This window comes from Danio rerio, chromosome 14, assembly GCF_052040795.2.
Source record: "Danio rerio strain M-AB ecotype USA chromosome 14, GRCz13ab, whole genome shotgun sequence".
Classification (NCBI taxonomy): domain Eukaryota; kingdom Metazoa; phylum Chordata; class Actinopteri; order Cypriniformes; family Danionidae; genus Danio; species Danio rerio.
The window spans coordinates 32,286,449-32,308,560 of NC_141034.1; the positions used below are offsets into that span (position 1 = coordinate 32,286,449).

Here is a 22,112-nt window from a genome sequence, read left to right on the forward strand (position 1 = left end):
TATAGTGCTGAAGTTCCCCCCGAAGGGGAACGTTCGAGGTTACTAAAGTAACCCTTCGTTCCCCGAGGAGGGGAACGGAAGCACTATACTCCGTCGCCATAATGACTGTCCCTTAGCTGTTTGAAAGTCTCTTCAGCTTAAAAGGATGGCGTCTGCTGGCTTCAGGTGTGCTTATATGCTGAGATAATTGCAGATGTCGCACACCTGCGCAAGCTTACGCTGCCAATTAATTTCATTCATTGGCCCGTTCAATACTCTCCAGACAAGCGGCTTCTGATCCGAATCCTCCCAATGCGTGGATTTTACAAATCAAATCCACTTATAGTGCTTCCGTTCCCCTCCTCGGGGAACGAAGGGTTACTTTAGTAACCTCGAACGTTATTTATAGTGAGTTAGGAATCATCCGATTTGTGAATCATGCATTAGTTTATGCGGGACCAGCCATGATCAATCATAAGCATGTGCTCCTCTCGACATTAGTAATAAATAAACTTCACTTAGTTTATGCAATTTCTACGAAAAAGTTTGGGTGCCTCTTCTCTTAATCAAGTTGCTTTGGCTCCAACATGGCAATTCCCTATTCTAGTCAAGTGAGTACAAATGCTTTGTCAATCATTGAAACAGAATTATTAAACAGTTGGTTCAAAAAAAGGATTCGCAAATCGGACATCACTCATGTTTTCAGACTGAATCAACATTTCAAATCTTTCTAAATGAAGTTAAAGATAAAACCAAGATCAACCAAAATTGAATCTCATCAATGATGAAACACGTACAACTCTTTCTTCCATCAGACACAAAGGAATACGTTATGCAGGATATCTCGTCTTTTTTTCCTAAGATGAAAGTATAAGTTACAGAGGCTGTCATTTATGCCTAACATCTCTCTTTGTGTTCAAATGACTTTGAAATAACATGAAACGTTGACAGAACGTTTGATTTAGTCGGAAGTATCCCTTTCAGAATGAATCAGAAACCAAGTATATGAGATAAACGTTTAAATAATAAATGCGTTCACATACTATAAGGCTGTGAGCACAATATAGCAGCTCCTGCATATTCACTGGCGGCGCATCTTTGAAAAGCTCACAACCTACAATTAACAGGGAGAGGCTGAGCACACAGAAAGTCTCTCCTCTAATTGTCGAGCATATTGTTGTTGAACGAGCCGCCTGAGATCTGCTCTCCATCAGTAAGACTTTGTTTAGGTAGAAAAGGACATCAAGGATGGCAGTGTGTCACTTCCTCCTGCTGTAATGAATTCAGCATGCAGTAATGACAGCTTTAGTTTCTCTCTCCGGGTCATCAGCCACAGCTGGTGGGCAAAGCCTCTGCCATCTGACATACAACATCGCTTTCGTTTTCCATCCATTATAACCTTGCAATTCAGATTTTAGCACCAGTGTCTCATCTGCCTTCTCGTTGCACTGTTGTCGGGTTTTAGCCATTTTTATCTGCACTTTGTGAGGCTAAATTGCCTTTTGTGGAATTTGGAATGACTTTTTAATGCATTTCCTTTGCGCAACACTCCGTTTTTTCCTTTTTCTTTTTCTCTCCTTGTTAAAAGGCTTTTGTGTTTTAAAGTGCACTTTAAAAAACTATAAATATTCTTCTAGTGGTTTAAAATAAGACATTCATGAGAACTGAGTTTAAATATTATGCAGGTTATGTGTGTACAATACAATAGTGTCAATAGTAGTAGAGAATATAGCTAAAAAAATCTATCTATCTATCTATCTATCTATCTATCTATCTATCTATCTATCTATCTATCTATCTATCTATCTATCTATCTATCTATCTATCTATCTATCTATCTATCTATCTATCTATCTATCTATCTATCTATCTATCTATCTGTTTATTACAATTAATTGAAAAAATAATATTTGGAAAGCTAAAAATGAAAATCTGATCTTTCCTTCTATCTATCTATGCCTACCCAATTTATCTGTACTGCACATCTTTGAACTGTGGGGGAAACCAGAGCACCCAGAGGAAACCCACGCGAACGCTGGGAGAACATGCAAACTCCACACAGAAACGCCAACTGCCCCAGCCGTGGCTCGAACCAGTGACTTTCTTGCTGTGAGGCGACAGCACTACCTACTGCGCCACTCCGTCGCCCTATTGTTATTGCTTTTAGTTATTAATATTTATAACAGTTATGAATCTATTACTTTTAAGGTCGTAAGTGTTACTAATGCAACTTATGCCGAGTTCAGACTGCATGATTTCAGGCCGGATTTTGACTCGTTGACAGGTTTTGATAAATCGCAGACAAATGCCTAAAATCACAGGCAAATCGGTGCTCGTTTCCACGAGTAACAATCACACAGTGTGAACTATCAAAGACATGATCTAAGAGAATCGCTGATGATAAACGTCTGGAGCTGTCAGCGATTCAAATCATGCTGTGTGAAATGAGGTCTGATTAAAAATAACATCAACGATCACCTACAGCCAATGAGAAAGCAGCATTCACTACTGTGGGTACCTGCTGGTCAGCAGGAGGTTGGGGAGAAGTTAAAAGCGCTCACTTCAATATATTTGGACCTAAGAAATTAAGGAAAAATACTGGAAATTTGGCAGGAGCACTGTGTCTGTTTGACGTGTCATCTGAGCAATATGCCTGTCACAACCATGTCGAAAAATAAAAAGGTTTAAGAGTAATTGCTCCCTTCAAAGCAAGGTGAGCAAAATAAGTACATTTTCTACCCTACTAAAGGCTTTCTCATTATATAGTTAATAACCTGATGTATATTACGTGACCCCGCGTTGTTTCCATGGGCTCTATTTTGGCGGTCCATGCACAAAATGCAGGGCACAAACACATTCAGGGCGTGTCAGAATCCACTTTTGCTAATATAAGGACGGAAAATTCTGACACGCCCTGAATGTGTTTGTGCATATATATAGAACAGAATGCTTTTTCATTTTAACTAAATAGATTTTGACTTCAATTATCAAATGCATCCTAGATCGATACTGGTAGGTTATGTTTATCAGATTATGCAGATTATGCGCTTGCATTTCAATCACTCCATCCCATCATCTCAAAGTTTTTTTAGGACACAGACAAGCCTGGCATTTGCAAGATTGAAGTTGGATTGGAATCTGTGACCCTGGATCACAAAATCAGTCATACTGTTAGAAATTGAGATTTCTACATCTTATTGAAGTATGTATTGAAGTAAAAAAAATATGATCAATTACTTATGACAACATATACTTTTATTAATTGTAACTAATTATGTTGAATTAATCCTGTTCTAACTTAATTTTGTAAGTTATGCAAGGAGTTTTAAGTCGGTTTAATATAATAAAGGTTCAAATGACTCATATATTTCCCAGAGATGGGTTGCGGCGTAAAAACCTGCTGAATAAGTTGCCGGTTAATTTCGATGTGGGGACCCCGGATTAATAAAGGGACTAATCCGACAAGACAATGAATAAATGAATGAATGACTCAAATAGCTAATTTGATTCAGTTTAAAGATAAGGCAACCAGTATTTTTTGTGAATTTGGTCAAGACAAAGCTGAAAATCTAGAATCTGATGGTTAAAAAAAAATAGCTTTTAATATTTTCCATATTAAGTTAATAGCAATACATGTTGCTAATAAAATGATTCTAATGACTAACAACATGATTCTAATGATTTTTGAAATAAAATATCACAGGTTTGACCCATGTATATTTGGCAATGTACATTTGGTCATTTAAATAAATAAGTGCTCTAAATAACATAGTTTTTTATCATTTGACATTTGGAAGACATTTTATCATGCATTTATAGAATAATGCAAACATTTCAGCCAAAGCCATACCTTATAAAGCTACCAAATCCCTAGAAACTGATGTTTGTCAAATTATGTAATTTGAGCTTGCACTAAACAAAATCAAATAAGATTAGCATGATTTCATGCACTCTGCCACATCACCTCAGCTTTTTTAGAACACACACATGCCAGACATGTGGAAGAACACATGGGAGCCTTAAGGAACACACAGAGAGTATTCCAAAGGGGCCGGCGAGGAGTCTGAACAAGTGTCCGACTAGTCGAAGTAAAAGGATAGCCTAGTGACAGGTGGCTGGCCCTCAGTTGAACCACACACTTCAGTAGCAGTGGTGAATAAACCCCCCTCCCTCTGATCCACAGAGCTCAATTTCCACTTCCACCCCGCTGGCCAAGCCTGAGCCACCGCCAGAGTCAATCTCACGGGACCAGGGTATCCAATTTCTACCAAACTACGCAATGGCACCTGAGGCACTTTCTATGAGAGCACCGTTGTCTACAAAATGGGACGATAATGACCCGTTTGCCAGTTTATCTTCCAAACTGTGTTTTTATTTGCTGTTGAATGGCCTTCCACTGCAATTATAGGCTCATTATATCACATCAGTTGTATCTTGCATATTCAGAACAGTGAAAAGATAGCGTTTATGAGTCAGGAATCTGGATAAGTGCTGTTTGCAGGCGGTTTTACTTTGTAATTTGTGAAATAATGACTTTAGGATAATTTAATTTTGCTTGGGTGGACTAATTCAGGTGATATCGGTCTGAATATGTTGAGAATTATTGTTATTAGACAGACAGAAAGAGTAATAAATCATAATGAATTGCAGGGAGGAGAATTGCCTGTCTTTATGAGCTGTTTCTCAAAAAGCGTCTCTTCACACTTTTTTTAAGAGTATGTAGATGTGTTTATGAATTCATATTCTCGATTCATCGTCAGTGTTTTTGTGCATGTACCATATTATATATTATTTATTTATCTTTGCTAACATTAGGTTATGTTATTTAAGTTAAATTACGTTAGTTTATGTTAACTCACTGTGCTATACTAATGTTAACGAGCATAACTTTGGCTTTTAATAAAACATAAGTTATTTACTATCATTAATAAATGCTTTACAAGATTATTCATACTTATAGTAAATACAGTGCATTAACTAACATGACCTAATCGACCATTAGTCTAAAGTGTTACCCAAATCAACTGGGCGAACAATGAAAATGCAAAGATTAGACTATTGACGAGTAAATACTGTTACACACCAATGAGTGAATATATACACTGTTAAACATATATTAGTTACCTTGACTGTACCTTAAAAATGTGTTGCTTTGTAGATTAATAGACTTTACTTAAAAAAGTAAATAAACCCATTGCATTAAAATAAATAAGTAAATAAACTACACTGTAAAACCCCAAAAGTTAAGGTAAATCAAACCATTTGAGGAAAACGATTGCAATAAACCATTTAAGTTCAAAGCTAATCCTAATGAGTACTGTGAACTTAATCCATTTGAGTAAGCAAATAATTTAAGCACAGGAAAACCCGATAAGTGATGAGAACTCAAACCAAATGAGTACTGTGGGCAACTCAAACCGTTTGAGGAAACCGATTGCTACAAACCATTCGAGTATAAAAAAAAAACTAATCTATATAATTGCTGTGAACTTACTCCATTTAAGTTCAAGGGTTCAAAACTATTTGAAATGAGTAGCATTAGCTTTCAGTAAATTTTGAGTTCCCCTTCGGTTGGGGAACTTCAGTGCCATGAATGGGAGGATTCGGATCAGAAGCCGCTTATCTGGAGAGTATTGAACGGGCCAATGAATGAAATTAATTGGCAGCGTAAGCTTGCGCAGGTGTGCGACATCTGCAATTATCTCAGCATATAAGCACACCTGAAGCCAGCAGACGCCATCCTTTTCGCTTCAGATCCTTTCTGAGTGAGTCGATGAGGGTTCCTCTTGCTGATCAGCACTTCAGAGCGAACGAGTGTGTCTCCCGGTCCAGAGTGGGTCTTCGCGGTGGCAGACGGTCGAGCTGGGTTACTCCCTTGCCTGCGGTTCTTTGGGTCCGGTCCTCCAGAGCGGTGCGTATAGTTGCAACTTTCCTAAAAGAGCAACACAGTCGTGCAGCACGTCCTTTTCAGGATGGCGCTCCGACTGTGCGTTTCTGGATGCGGGGGTTTCCTGTCTCCGGATGATGGACACGATCACTGCATTGCATGTTTGGGGGTCCAGCATGTTAATGCGGTGCTCGCGGGCGGTTCATGTCGTCATTGCGATGCCATGACCGTTGCACAGCTAAGATCGCGGCTAACTTTCGCAAGAGAGCGAGCCACCCCAGTTGCCTCCTGCTCTAAAAAAGCAGCGGGCGCTCGGGCAGATCTGAGGGTTTCAGCGGGAGCTAATCCGCCGCCCACGGGCTCGCGGACCTCTCGCTCCTCACGGCGCTCCATCCAAGCTTCGGGTGGTGAGAGTGATCCGTCTAACCAGATGGTAGCTCTCACACTCGCTGACACCGGAGATCAGATGTCCTCCGCGGCATCGGAGGGTGGGCTTTCACTGTCCGACGAAGATCCGGACCCGCTCGCCCCCTCCGGGCAGGTGAGCGCTGTCAAATCGGATCCTGAAGCGGACATGTTAGCCGTGCTTTCCCGGGCTGCTTCGGCCGTGGGGTTGGAGATGGTTTATCCCCCAGCTCCGCGGCCGGACCGACTAGATGGGTGCTACGTAGAGGACCAGAAGGCGAAGCCTTCGAAGCCTCTCGTCCCCTTCTTCCCGGAAGTGCACAGTAGGCTCACGCAGTCCTGGAGGGCACCTTTCTCTGCCCGTGCTGCGAGTGCCTCCGCCCTCACCGCCCTTGACGGCGGAGCTGCCAGGGGGTATGAGGCGATCCCGTCAGTGGAGCGCGCTATCGCGGTCAATCTTTGTCCGCGCGGCGCCTCTACGTGGCGGGGTTTGCCCCGCCTCCCGTCCAAAGCCTGTAGGTTGTCTGCCTCCCTCGGAGCCAGAGCTTATAAGGCTGCGGGCCAGGCTGCTTCTGCTTTGCACGCGATGGCCACCTACCAGCGCTACCAAGCGCAGGCGCTGGCCGAGCTGCACGAGGGCGGGTCCAACCCAAGCTTATTACATGAGCTGCGCACCGCGACCGACTATGCTCTTCGGACTACTAAGTCCGCCGCGTGTGCGCTGGGGAGGACGATGTCCACACTTGTGGTTCAGGAACGCCACCTCTGGCTAAACCTGGCCGATATGCGCGATGTTGACAAAGTTCGCTTTCTTGACTCGCCCATATCCCAGGCTGGCCTGTTCGGCGACACCGTCGGTGAATTCACCCAGGAATTCAAGGCGGTGAAAGAGCAGTCGGATGCGATGGGCAATGTCATCTATCGGCGTGGCCGTAAGCCCGCTCCGCCCGCCGAGCCATCCACCTCCGCTGTTCCTCGCCGAGGGCGCCCGCCAACGAGTGCTGCCCCGCCCCCGCCTGCGCCTCCGGCCAAGCGGGCGCGGCGTTCACCTCGAAAGCAGGCAGCCCCTCCTGCCCAGGGCGCCGTTAAGTCCGGTAAACGGACCGCGAAGCGTCCCTGAGACAGGCCATCCGGAGAAGAGGAAACTTGCTCTTTCCCCGCTGGAGGGCGGGGCCCCGATAACAACGGTACTTTTCAGTGCCACCAAAACATCAGTAAAAGAGCACTTTTTCCCTTCCCCGGATGTGACTGCACGAGTTCTGCCAGTCCGGGACGCGCTGCCTTCCGGCTCGCAGACTCTACGTGCTTCGCCAGTGGCTCACGAGCGCTGGGGGGACGGTCTCCCTTCCCTCAGCCCTCCAGCCCCCTCTCCGGAGTCAGGGTGCGGAGCCAGAGCGAATTGCTCTCCTCCAGCTCTTCCGCGGGACCCTCGTGCTTCCCGGATCAGCACACCCACTCCGCGCTGCCCCACCGCTGGTACGTCAGCGATTGTAGCGATGACTCCATTAGCGAGGGCTCTGCCTGCCTGGTTAGCGCGGGCCAGCCCCTCGCGGTGGCTCATACGCACAATCAGACTCGGTTACGCGATTCAGTTCGCGAAACGGCCCCCCAAGTTTACGGGCGTGTATTTCTCCAGGGTCAGCCCCCTGTCCGCCCCTGTCTTGCGAGAGGAGATTGCTGCCCTCCTGGCGAAGGGTGCAATCGAGCCGGTTCCTCCAGCCGAGATGGAGAGTGGGTTTTACAGCCCATACTTCATCGTACCCAAAAAGAGCGGTGGGTCACGGCCAATCCTAGATCTGCGCGTTTTGAACCGCTGTCTGCACAAGCTGCCGTTCAGAATGCTCACGCAGAGGCGCATTCTCCAATGCGTTCGTCCTCGGGATTGGTTTGCAGCCATAGACCTGAAGGACGCGTATTTCCATGTCTCCATTCTTCCACGCCACCGCCAATTTCTGCGGTTTGCGTTCGAGGGTCGAGCGTGGCAGTACAAGGTCCTCCCCTTCGGGCTCTCTCTGTCTCCGCGGGTCTTCACCAAACTCGCGGAGGGTGCCCTAGCGCCCCTTCGGCTCGCGGGCATTCGCATACTCAATTATCTCGACGACTGGCTGATTTTAGCCCACTCGCGGGAGCAATTGATTATGCACAGGGACAAGGTGCTTCGGCATCTCCGCCTACTGGGGCTTCAGGTCAACCGAGAAAAGAGCAAACTCGCCCCCGTGCAGAGGATTTCTTTTCTCGGGATGGAGCTGGACTCGATCACCATGGTAGCGCACCTCTCCGAGGAACGCGCTCGCCTGTTGCTGAACTGTCTGAGGGAGCTCGACAGCAAACTAGTGGTCCCACTGAAGTTCTTTCAGAGGCTCCTGGGGCATATGGCATCCGCAGCCGCCGTCACGCCGCTCGGGTTGCTCCATATGAGACCACTTCAGCACTGGCTTCACGATCGGGTCCCCAGACGCGCATGGCACGCGGGCACACACCGGGTCTCGGTTACTGCGCTGTGTCGCCGCGCCCTCAGCCCTTGGAACGACCCCTCGTTCCTACAGGCCGGTGTGCCTCTAGGACAGGCGTCCAGCCATGTTGTTGTTTCAACAGACGCTTCCAACACGGGTTGGGGGGCCGTGTGTCGCGGGCATGCGGCTGCGGGCCTCTGGAAGGGTGCCCAGCTGCATTGGCATATCAATCGCCTAGAGCTGTTGGCAGTGTTCCTCACTCTCCACCGCTTTTTACCGGTGCTGGAGCGGCAACACGTGCTGGTCAGGACGGACAGTACGGCGGCGGCGGCGTATATCAACCGCATGGGGGGTATGCGCTCTCGCCGCATGTCTCAGCTCGCCCGCCGTCTGCTCCTCTGGAGTCACCCGCGGCTGAAATCGCTGCGCGCCATTCACGTCCCAGGCACGCTCAATCGTGCAGCCGATGCGCTCTCACGACAGCTGTTACGCCCTGGAGAATGGAGACTCCACCCCGAGTCTGTTCAGCTGATATGGGCGCGATTCGGGGAGGCCCAGATCGATCTGTTTGCTTCCCCCGAGAACGCTCACTGCCAGTTGTTTTTTTCCCTGACCGAGGGCTCTCTCGGCACGGATGCACTGGCCCACAGCTGGCCTCGGGGCATGCGCAAGTATGCGTTTCCCCCAGTGAGCCTGCTCGCGCAGTTTCTGTGCAAGGTCAGGGAGGACGAGGAACAGGTTCTGCTAGTTGCGCCCCTTTGGCCCAACCGGACCTGGATATCAGAGCTCTCACTCCTCGCGACGGCCCTCCCCTGGCGGATCCCTTTGAGAGAGGACCTACTCTCTCAGGGACAGGGCACCATCTGGCACCCTCGCCCCGATCTTTGGAACCTCCACGTGTGGTCCCTAGACGCGAGGAAGACTTAGGTAACCTACCGACTGCAGTGGTTAATACCATCACTCAGGCTAGAGCCCCCTCCACGAGGCGCGCCTACGCCCTGAAGTGGAGTCTATTCACTGAATGGTGCGTCTCTCGCAGAGAAGACCCCCGAAATTGCCAGATTAGTGTTGTGCTCTCTTTCCTTCAAGAGAAGTTGGACAGCAGGCTGTCGCCCTCCACTCTCAAGGTTTACGTGGCCGCCATCTCCGCTTATCATAGCGCGGTAGCTGGCGGCACCGTGGGAAAGCATAACCTGGTCATCCAGTTCCTTAGGGGTGCTAGGCGAATTAATCCATCTCGCCCCCCTCTCATGCCCTCTTGGGATCTCGCCCTCGTTCTCACGAGTCTGCGATCCGATCCCTTTGAGCCACTCGAATCAGTATCTCTAAGATTTCTGTCCCTGAAGACAGCTCTGCTGGTTGCGTTGGCCTCCATCAAGAGGGTCGGGGACCTGGAGGCATTTTCGGTCAGTGACTCGTGCCTGGAATTCGGGCCGGATTACTCTCACGTCATCCTGAGACCCCGCCCCGGTTATGTGCCCAAGGTTCCTACCACCCCCTTTAGAGATCAGGTAGTGAACCTGCAAGCGCTGCCCCCGGAGGAGGCAGACCCAGCCCTTTCTTTACTTTGTCCAGTTCGCGCTCTGCGCATTTATGTGGACCGTACTCAGAATTTTAGATCATCTGAGCAGCTCTTTGTCTGTTATGGCCGTCGGCAGCAGGGAAGTGCCGTATCGAAACAAAGATTATCCCACTGGATTGTGGATGCCATTTCACTCGCTTATTCGAGTCGAGGTCAGCCGTGTCCCCCGGGAGTACGTGCACACTCCACTCGGAGCGTTGCATCCTCTTGGGCGCGTGCACGCGGCGCCTCTCTAACAGACATCTGTAGAGCTGCGGGCTGGGCGACACCCAACACATTTGCAAGGTTTTACAATCTGCGAGTGGAGCCGGTTTCCTCAAGGGTATTAGGTAACCCTTTGGTGATTGAGGAGACAACTCGGTAGGGTGTTGAAACACGCTTGCTGCGCCATTCTCCCTAACACGGAGGTACGTGCGCCTTTTTTATCTGTCAGTAAAGTTCCCCGTCAGGTGAGCCCTGCAGATTCCTCCGTGGCCCCCAGCACTGACTCAGCGGAGGAGTCACTTGCTGGCCCACTACGTTGTAGGTCTGCCCGCTGGTCAGCCCGCGTTTTGGGTATAGGTGCCTGCTATGCGTGATCCCCACTAGGCGATCCCATATGCTTATTCCGCCACGGTTAAGTCCCCCCCCTGGGCGGACCCGTGTCTTCCCTCTCCGCTAACCACTCTTTTGCTATGCGTACTCCCCCTTTTTAGGGCTAGTCCATAGGTAAATTCTGCCATCTATCCCCCCCTTGGGTAACGGATGGCCTCCGCAGCGTCCTCCCTATCGGGATTGCACGCTTCCCAACGTACTGTCGTATTTCCTAGAATTATCTAGATGCTCACGACTTCCCAAAAAATATATCTAAATCCGTAAAACTTCTGTTGAAGTAGGATAAATTAGGGCCAGGGACACGTTGGAGGACCGCGCCCCCCATGATGTGGGTGCGTCACGCTTGCTTGACTATCTCCTCATCGGGGGTGTTGGTAAGGTGCAGTCATTATGGCGCTTTCCATATTCTCCCATTCATGGCACTGAAGTTCCCCAACCGAAGGGGAACGTTCGAGGTTACAGAAGTAACCCTTCGTTCCCCGAGGAGGGGAACGGAAGTGCCATATTCCGTCGCCATGATGACTGTCCCTTAGCTGTTTGAAAGTCTCTTCAGCTTAAAAGGATGGCGTCTGCTGGCTTCAGGTGTGCTTATATGCTGAGATAATTGCAGATGTCGCACACCTGCGCAAGCTTACGCTGCCAATTAATTTCATTCATTGGCCCGTTCAATACTCTCCAGATAAGCGGCTTCTGATCCGAATCCTCCCATTCATGGCACTTCCGTTCCCCTCCTCGGGGAACGAAGGGTTACTTCTGTAACCTCGAACGTTAACTACACTCATTTCATTTGATAAAGTTGACTGTTGGGTTTTACAGTGTATGTTTATAATCATAAAAATTGAATCAGCTTACAGTTCAAGCAAACTTGTCGCTTTTAAGACAAAATGTTTACTTTTTTTAAGTATAGTAACTAATCGTTTTTGTAGTGTATACAGTAGTGTCGAAAAGTGATGTCTGGATGGAGCATTTGCATCTGAAGCACCTTCCTATGAGAGCACTGTTGTCTAGAAAACGAGACGATAATGACCCATGTGCCAGTTTGTCTTCCAAAGTGTGTTTTTATTTTCAGTTTAATGGCCTTCCACTGCAATCATGTGCTCATTAAATCAGATCAGTTTTATCGTGTGTATTCAGAACAGTGAAAAGATTGTATTTATGAGTCAGAAATGCTGGGTAAGTAGTGTTTGCAGGCGGTTTTACTTTGTTATTTGTGAAATAATGGCTTTAGGGTTGTTTAATGTTGCTTGGGGAGACTAATTTGTGGTAAAAAGGTGTGTTTGGTATGAATATGTTGAAAATGATCCTCATTTAGCAAATGGCATTAGACAGACAGAGTGTAATAAATCATAATGAATTGCAGCGAGGAGAAATGCCTCTCTTCATGAGCTGTTTCTCAAAAGGCATCTCCTCACAGTTTGAGATCCTTAAGAGTATGTAGATGTGTTTCATATTGTCATGCAGAGTCGATTCATCATCTGAGTGTTGTTTCCTTGCTTATGTCCTTGTGTAAAGCAGTATGCCACTGCTATAAAGAGGCGAACTATACAGCTTATTGTTTGTTTGTTTATTTATTTATTTATTTATTTATTTATTTATTTATTCATTCATTCATTCATTCATTCATTCATTTATTTATTTATTTATTTATTTATTTATTTATTTATTTATTTATTTATTTATTCATTCATTTATTTATTTATTTATTTATTTATTTATTTATTTATTTATTTATTTTTACGATGTAAAAAAATGCATAGACAAATAAAAAGCATAACACAATTCGATATAAGTTATTAGTATTCCATTGGTTCTCTTTTGTATATAATTAGCAGACATTTTCCTGCTCATTCCTTAATAAGCTTGTTTCCTTATCACAAATGAAATGATTGAAATGCAAACCACGTACAAAAGTTGTTGACTCTCATAATATGCTTAAAAATTCTAGAACATAACATGCATGTTTAAATAAAGGGTTATTAAGACCAGGCATCACTGTTGGCCAATAATGTACTTTATAATGCATTATATGAGCAATTGCATGCAAATGTCAACCTTGCAATGAAAAAAATGTAAAGTTTTCACCAAAAGAGCAAAACTGTTTCTAAAATTTTTTGCAGTACTTTAAAAGAACTTACAAATGTTTCTGTCAATGTTTTCAAACTATTATATTTAATTTACCAAAGTCACAAAAGTGGCAATTTTGCATCTGTCACACCCAAAATGAAGAGATGTCACACCCATAACCAAGCTTTTTCCTCATAAATACAAACAATAAATAAAATAAATAAATCATGTTTGTTCTATAGAGAGTCAACTTTTATCATTTTGGTTAGCATTATTTCCTTTGAGTTGTGCAGTTTAATTTAGAGAATGTCTACAAAGTATAGTATACTGCAAACTCTCATACTATTTGGTCAAATCCATAACGCATGTTTATTTTCCTCATATAAAACCTATAAAATGTTAATTGATTGATATTTTTCTGCTCTCATACAGTAACTCTGTGGTTAGTTGTTTTGGAAAGTATAGACCGATGTTTCAACATAATGTTAACATATAATTTCTCTATGAGTTTATGTTTTAAATTTTAACTGCAAACATCACATCCATAATGCTGGAATTACCAGTATATTGTGTTATGTTTTATTTGTTGTAATATATTTGTTTTTTAAAGTCTGCTTTTGCTCTTTAAACTTTTAAACTAAAAGTTCACCTAAGCTTATTAAGTTTATTCAAATCAATGTCCTTTTAAACTTAAAGAGTTTGAATTGTCTTGCGAATACAATGCAGTAGGCTGAAGATATGTGTTCACTAATATTTATACTAATACAATATAACTGTAATATTCACTAATACAATTGCTTTCAAATGATGCTTTTCTCTTTTTACTTGACATTTGTCTTCATTTTCATTTGCTCTGGACACAGTTCTGAATCATTTGACTGTTTAATTTAACAAAGCATAAATTAAAATGCTAGTTTTACAAGCAATAATGATAGTCTATTAAGATTTTAGCAATGTTAACAAAGGGGGTAAAGCAAATGTTAATTCTTTAATTACACACTTTAATTAAACAACACAATTTCTTGAATGAATCAAAAACAAGTAATTGTGGATCAAGTCTATTTAATGATACATGCATTGTGATTCATTGAGATTCACTAGATGGCAGTGTGGATACACACTCAGACACTCACTGTGCTGAGAAAACTAAGCATAAACAAGTTATGTGCCACTGTATTTTTGTGTAGAGAAGATATGTATCCTGACTGTAGACTACATTAATTCATAGATCAGAGCGAGAGCTTAATGAGCTATATCTCGAAAGATATTTTTAGTCATGACAAAGTTATTCATATGCCAATTAGTTGCGTCCCACCAGTTTGACAGGCCAAACAGCAATCCAATGGTGCTAATTTAAAATATGTAGCCCAAAAACAAAATAAGAATGCTTACAAGGCTCAGTCTTATCCATGGAATGTATGATTTTTTAGACAGAAAGTGTCTGAGTTTTGAACATGAGGTGTTTGTGTTTTTCTGGCAGCTCTTGGCATGCTTTGTTATTTGGGGTACTTTTGATCCCTTTAAGTAGATTTTGCCTGAGACAAACTGCATCAGCAACGTGTTTTCTACACATTACAGCTTATCTTTATTGAAGGGATTAGTGTACACAGGACAGATGCACTTACCCTCTCCTCTCTGAGTGATCCAATTAATGAGATCAAGAGGAACTGCTCCTACGAGGCATATTTGACTCGACCACAGCTTGGTAATCACTCAGCTTTATGACCAAGTGCTTTGTTTTGAATAGGTTTATGTTTTTTGACAGCTTTTATTCAACTGGAATTGTATAGTCAGACGTCAAATTGTTTAATTTATTATGGAGTAATTGTCTTTGAGAATTGCATTGTAAAACTCGGCAATGGGTTTTGCAGCTTTCTACCTTGTTGCCATTTCTTTTTTACACATCAATCCAGCCAGCGTCGCTCCTAATGACATTTAAGACACAGGTAATTTATTTTCAATTCAAATTTCAGAATTGCCTGGGTCAGCTCGGCTGTCAAAGCAGCCCTGAAAATGCAGAGTGTTTGCTTTAATACTGGCTGAATTTGTTTCACTGCTTTTCTTTGTTCTTCTCTTTGATACCGCAGATGCTTAATTATGAATGAAATTTTGATATTAAACTATGGTTAAAAGGATCCTGTGTAGAATTTTGAAATGACAAAGTTTATGAAATGATTTAATGAGTAATGGAGCCATGCTGTGCATTTATCATTTAAATAAGTCTTTTGTTGGACTCTTAAAAGAACAAATAAGCTTTTTGAAAACTTTAAATGTAGGCTCATATTACAAGTCCCTTTGAGTTAAGCAGTTCAGTTTTACCATTTTTTTTTTAAATCCATTCAGCCAATCTCAGGTCTGGCTGGAGCACTATAAGCTTAGCTTAGCATAGATCAGTGAATCTGATTAGACTGATAGCATCTCACTCAAAAATGACCAAAGATTTTTAACGAATTAAAGCTTGACTGTTGTAGTTTTATTATGTTTTTGACAACAAAAAAAATTGTGTTTGTTATTTTCTAGGTTGATTTCGGCATAATAGTCAGGGAACTTTGCTACTACACCATGGTCGAGAAGGTGCAATGATAGTATGCAGTGTGGCAGGCAAACACTTGAGAAGTGGGAACTATTTTCAGGTGTTGTGTGATATCATATGTTATAGCAACTTTTAATTTTCCATCAGTCTTAGGCCCAATCTCAATTACCCCTTTCCCATTGGCCTTTGAAACAGTGTGATGGGGAAGAGCTTAAAATTATACCCCTAAGAAAAGGAACAGCACTACAGCACCCGTACACATCATCATACTGTATGTCGTATCAAGCTCAAACTTTATGAAATCAATGACAGTGACTGCTGTACATATTCCAGTTGCATATATTTTTTATATTTATCTTCAGGAAATTACAGAAGGCAACAATACCATGTTATTGTAACGATATAATGTGGCAATAAGCTCAAAACTGTACTGTGTATTTACACGGTGGCTATTATAATATTGGTGGCTATTACAATTTTTGTAAACACACAATATTATAAACAACATTAACATTATACCAGACACTGTAAAAGGGTAATTCCCAGCCACTAGACATTCGAGTGTCATCGAGTGACAGAAGTGAAAGTATGTTGTAGGACTACTATTATTATTATGGATTTTAGATATCGAAATGTAGCATTTTTTAATAGTTTTTTAAGCATGACAGTAAAACACGAACATTGTTATGAATGTAATAAAATATATGCTCGTTTGTTGTAAAAATTTGTAATAATGACAAACAAATACTACTTTGTGCATCTGCTTACTTCCGTTGTAGCTTGTGTATTTTCTTACTGCTTGGTTTTGAGTGTGGTCCTGAAAAATCTCCATTTCAAGGGCTGTCTCCCCTTTCCCTTAGCCATACGCCTTCAAGCTAAAGAGAATTGGGACACCCCTACCCCTTCATGTGAACATGCAAAACGAGGAATAGGAGTAAGGGGAAGGGCTAAGGGGTAGAATTGGGATTGGGCCTTAGTACCCGATGTAACTAAAGAAGAGTTCAAATTTAAATTGGAAAATTATTAAAACTCTTTAGTTATTTTTGAGCAAGATGCTAATGGTCTAATCCATTTCAATGACTTATGCTGAGCTAAGTTACCAGTGCTCCTTGAGATTGGCTGAACGGACTAAAACTTGGTTAAAGTTTAACTGAAACTTCACTAAAACTTTCAACTTCAACAGTACTAACAACTTGGGTTACACGGTTTACCGGTATTTCGTTAGTCACTGTGATATTAAAAATCTTAAAATTTTAAAATTCTGGCGTTGCCACTGTACTTTGTAAACAGTAGTATCCTCATTAACGGTTCTACAGTAGTTAATGTTGCATGTGGGAAAGTCACTAAAATGCTTACACATTTGTGCTGCCAATTAATCAATAGACTACTTAATTTAAATTTTAACAAAAGGCTATGCATTAAGGCTGCAAAACTGTAGAATGTTTGCCTTGTATGGTAATGCACGTTTTCTGATACTTCAAACACACATATGAATTAGTTCATTTCTATTCCTGAGAATATGATCTAGCCACAAAGACCTCAACAATCTCTTTAAAAGAACAACTCGCTGAAGTGGAATCACTATTTAATTTTCTAGACACATTCGACTTGAGCCACCGCTGCAGCCAGCGGTCAGTGAGATTAGCCGAGCACAGGCCGGGGCGGTGTTGAAAACTGAGTGGTTGATTCAGACAGGTCATAGTTTTCTGCAGTCATAACAGATCATATGATGTGGTCAATGATTTATTTATTTATTTTATTCATTCATTTGTTTATTTATTATTTATTGTAATAACAACAAAACAGTCACAGTATATACAAATAAATCAAATAATGTACTTCTTGTAGATTTAAGTTATGAATTAATACAGTGTCACGATACTACTTGGTATCGTGATACTTCAGCTTGTATAGTATCGTGGCCTAAATTTACGGAATCATGACAACACTACTAACAACTGGATGGAAGTTGTAAAATAAGCCTATATTTTTTTAAAAAGTGGAGTGTTGCTTTAAAAATAAAGGTTTTTATTGGCATTGATGGCTCCAATCTACAAAAGATTCTTTGTAGTGAAAGGAGTCTCTTTAGATTTTAGACTGTTCATAACATAACAAGAACAATGGTTCTCTAAAAGGGTTTTTTGGGAGACAAAATTGCTGCTTCTATTGCATCACTGCAAAACCCCATTTAATACAGTTAGTTTTAAGAATGTGTTTGAGCACACGCTGCGAACATGAGGAGATTATACATTATAAAAGAGAGGCTGTTTTTGTGGAATGCTCTGGATTACATAAGAAGAATAGCTGTATTGACACTTCAGCCATTAATGAGAACTCTAGGTTGCACAGAACATTGCGTTTTTCTGTTATTTGGTTGACTGCAGCCGGCGAGACTCAGACTTTCACAGAATTGCATTTTCCAAAGCAATTGCATGTGAATTGAATTTGCTGCTCTCCATTTTCACTGACCTTTCTCTCCTCGTAGAGCCATAAAGGTGGCGTAAGGGGGAAAAGAGCTGTTTTCGGGTTTTATTTGGTGTGTGGCGGATAGTAGCCCTAGATGAAATGAGGGCGAGATGGCTTCAATCTCACACTGGGAGGCTTTCATTCTCTTCAGACTGTTCGCAAGCTCCAACAAAGATGCTCTCTATGACTCAGAATCATTCAATGTGGTGGGAAAACACCCTGTATTTTTGCAGAAAGCTCAGACTCTGCGCTGCACAAAGAAGATATTATTTGAGTGCCCCCAAAAATGGGCTGATAGATGTTCAACCCCCGAGCTTTTGTCTTCTGTGTGGTGACGGAACATGAGCCGTGTGCCATCAGGACTCTCTCATCTCCATTTACAGCTGTATTGTGTCTTTCACCTGAGACCGCAGACATGGAAGCAGACGGGAATCCATCTGAAGCCACAGAATGCTGATATTTGAGCAGGTGGTCTGCGCTTAATCATAGGGAGAGCCATAAAACACACATCATCAGCTGTAGAGCCAAGGTCTTCAAAGAATTACATAATACTAATCTATTTATGGCGTATTGTGTGGGAACATACTTATACTGCATTGACAGGCATTGTTGATATGTGGCTTCCAATATTGTAGTATGCTCTTTTGGAGATTTTGGGAGAGACATAAAGGTTTACCTTTTCAAACAGTGACATTGTTGTCATCCTTTATTAAACATAATAGAGAGAGTGTTTTGAAGCTGCTGATGGCATTCATTCTGCTACTGTCTGTAATTCCAGCTGATTTGCACATACTGTTGTCATTTTGAATAATGTTTGGCTTATTTGTTTGATTATTATGTGTGCTTTTTGCTTTGGGCTAGCTTATGCAGTAGCTGTAATGCAGCTGTGATAAATATAGGCTGTTAAAGATGAAGTGTGTAATTTCTGAAGCACTAGCATCACCAAATAGAAATGATGACTGATCTAAAACACTTCCCCTGTTTGATATTGAGACTGGCAGTCTGAAAAACGCATGAAACGAAATATATATGGATTTTGGTTGCCATACTTGACAAATACATGTCAGTATTTGACGCCAATATGACGTTTAAGATTTTGGCTCGACGTTGGATATTGGTAACTTTCTAACATAACCTAAAATCAACTAAATATCAACGTTAATTGACCTCGTTATTGCTGGTCAAAATAACGTTGTCCTTAGATGCTGGCTGGACATTGAATGTTGGTCAGCTGACGTCACAACCTAAATCTAACCTAATATTAACGTCTGATAATGCTGTGTGCTTGGTGGGATGTCATGCTGCATAATTAAAAAAAAAATAATTGAATCAATCACTCTGCTGTCTTCGTTTGTTTTTTTAAAAACACAGATATCTGTACAACTTAAAACAGAATCTTTGAATATCTTTTCTGCTGGAGATACTGTAAAAACAGTTAATAAAAAAAAAATCTTACACATACCTTAGGAACGTTATAGCAGGAGATTTTGGCGGTTAAAAAAACTCAACTTTTCCAAACCGCTGTATACATTGAAAACGGTTATCGTCCCATGTCTAATACACGTTATTTATTATATATTTGAATAAGAGAAATCATCACATAAAGCATTTTGGAGCAGTGAAGTAGCTTAGGTTTTTTGCATCATGTTGCTTTGATGCCTACTAAACAATTCTACACAATGTTTCATTATAATGATCACACATAATAATATATTGTTTTGATGTAAATGAAGCCTGCTCCTTATTATATATTAACATTGTTTCATTATAATTAAATTTCTGTTTTTATTTCTTACTTGTTTACTTTCATTAAATACTGGATGTAAGAATTAGTTTTTTTCTTCTGCTTGTTATTTTAATCTTTGTTCTTAATTTTATTAACATAATGACAATTCTATTGGTGTAATATTTAAATTAAACCACTAAAGTAAAAGATTCATTGTATTGCATTGCGAGAATTGTTTTAAATTGAATCATAATCAAATTGAATCTTGAGGCAAGGGGCGGCTCACAACTTTAATTATGAATGATAGTCCAATTTAAAACAATTGATTGAAAACAGATTATTTGAAGAGACTACAGTGACTCCCAGCAGTTCTGTTTTTAAATATTTATAAGTTTTCAGTAAAAAAATCAATTTGCTATTTGTGGTAGTGAACAGGATTTTAACTTACTGAACCTGAGCATTGCTCTATATTGATCCATTCATTATGGCTGTGCTGAACTGGTTTAGGTTCTGAAAAAAAAAGAGTTCTGAGCACAACATAGTTTCTTTCTGTTTTGATGCCTGAATAAAACAATTACTAAATCAATCATGCTTATGGTGGAATATGATGACTTCGAGATTATGAAATTGTATGCAAATGTGAATGGAATATAGGCTAAATGCTTGCTTTAGCTGGCTAGGAATTGAACACAATGACAATGGCATTATGTAGGATTTTTTTTGCATTGTTGCGGTCAGTATCATTGAGTGACTCACAGTATCAAATTGGAAACAAGATAGACTTCATCTCTCAGTGAAACTGCTTGTCACAGAAAATGTGAAGGCACAATGCGATTTTGTCATTTATATATTTTTTCCTATCATTTTGGAGACTTAATATCACAAAAATCTCACATACGCGATGAAAAGAAAGATTTCAGATCAGATAAACTAATGGCAAATCTCTCCATCTTCATTCATTCATTCATTCAGGTTGTGTTAGTATTATTTAACGTGTTATCGGGTGAGCTCTGAACCCAGTTTTTACTAGTGCATTTTTTTATTATTATTATTTCTGTTTACGTGTGATATTGTGATTAAGGACAACAGTAATTTGTAGTTTTCACATTTGTTTGTTTTGTCACTATTAGATACAATTCACTCATTCATTCATTTTATTTTCAGCTTAGTCCCTTTATCAATCAGCGGAATGAATCGCCAACTTATCCAGCATATGTTTTAAGCAGCAGATGCCCTTCCAAAGTGCATTTCTTTGGACTGCGAGGGAAACCGGAGCACCCGGGGGAAACCCACACGAATAGAGGAGAACATGCAAACTCCCCACAGAAATGCCAACTGACCCAGCCGGGGGCTCGAACCAGCGACCTTCTTGCTGTGAGGCAATCTTTCCACCCACTGCACCACCGTGACATCTCTATTAGATACAATGTTATGTGTAATTCATAATAACCCCGATGACCCCAGCTTAAAAAAAAACATTCTGCACAATAAATGTATTGTAGGCAATTGCAAAACTTACTGTAGCTTTTCCACTGTTACTGTAGATTGTTCAAAGAAATAGGACAGTTTAAAAATAGGTGCTCCCCAATTCCTTCCGATTTATACGATGAAATGACACTGCAGCTCTATTTTGAATCCACCTAATGGATCCGTTTTGCTGCGGTGTCTGGTTTTCTCTAGTGTATTGTGTCTTTTTCTGGAGCGTGTTTTAGCCTTGTCTGCACATGGACACATTCTAATCAGACCAAACATTATGTCTATCTATCTATCTATCTATCTATCTATCTATCTATCTATCTATCTATCTATCTATCTATCTATCTATCTATCTATCTGTCTGTCTGTCTGTCTGTCTGTCTGTCTGTCTGTCTGTCTGTCTGTCTGTCTGTCTGTCTGTCTGTCTGTCTGTCTGTCTGTCTGTCTGTCTGTCTGTCTCTGTCTGTCTGTCTGTCTGATTATGTAGATTAATAAGTTAATTACAATTAATTGAAAAAATAATATTTGGAAAGCTAAAAATGAAAATCTGATCTTTCCTTCTGGCACACTACAAAAAATATATATAAATATCTGGCTTTTTGCTTCATTTGACATAAGACCTTTTCTTAGTGTTCTTTGTATATTGCTTTTCTACAGTGGAAGTGGACATGCATTGTCCATATTTATTTATTAAAAATAAATAAATGCAAACTTGGAAAGCATTCTAAGTCTAAAATTACATTAAATATCATTACATAGCATAAGCTGTTTTTAAATATGTGTGTGCACTGGTTTTAATTGTTTACAAGGACAGTTTTTTTATGTAATTATATAAGTATGACATAGTTGTACTCTGTTCCAGTTGTTTACAAGGTCTGATGTCCTTGAAATTCAAAATGCATTTCAACATTCAAACTTTATAAAACACATTATACCTGTGGAGAGTC

The 22,112-nt window shown here is 41.5% G+C and overlaps 2 protein-coding genes across 9 annotated transcripts in view; both read left to right on the forward strand.

The window, feature by feature from the left end:
• LOC147833974 (uncharacterized) overlaps positions 1-11,310 on the forward strand; it is a 124,549-nt gene extending 113,239 nt beyond the window's left edge. The window contains exon 3 of one of the 2 annotated variants that reach the window (XM_087281614.2): positions 5,540-11,135. In XM_087281614.2, the coding sequence (XP_087137740.2) occupies positions 5,952-7,391 (1,440 nt within the window). In that variant the 5' untranslated portion in view covers positions 5,540-5,951 and the 3' untranslated portion in view covers positions 7,392-11,135. Of the gene's footprint in view, positions 1-5,539 lie in introns of both variants that reach the window. The other variant, XM_088651189.1, reaches the window with a different exon arrangement.
• The window catches only part of mid2 (midline 2), a 269,448-nt gene that overhangs the window by 27,406 nt on the left and 219,930 nt on the right, over positions 1-22,112 (forward strand). The gene's annotated exons all lie outside the window — the stretch shown is intronic.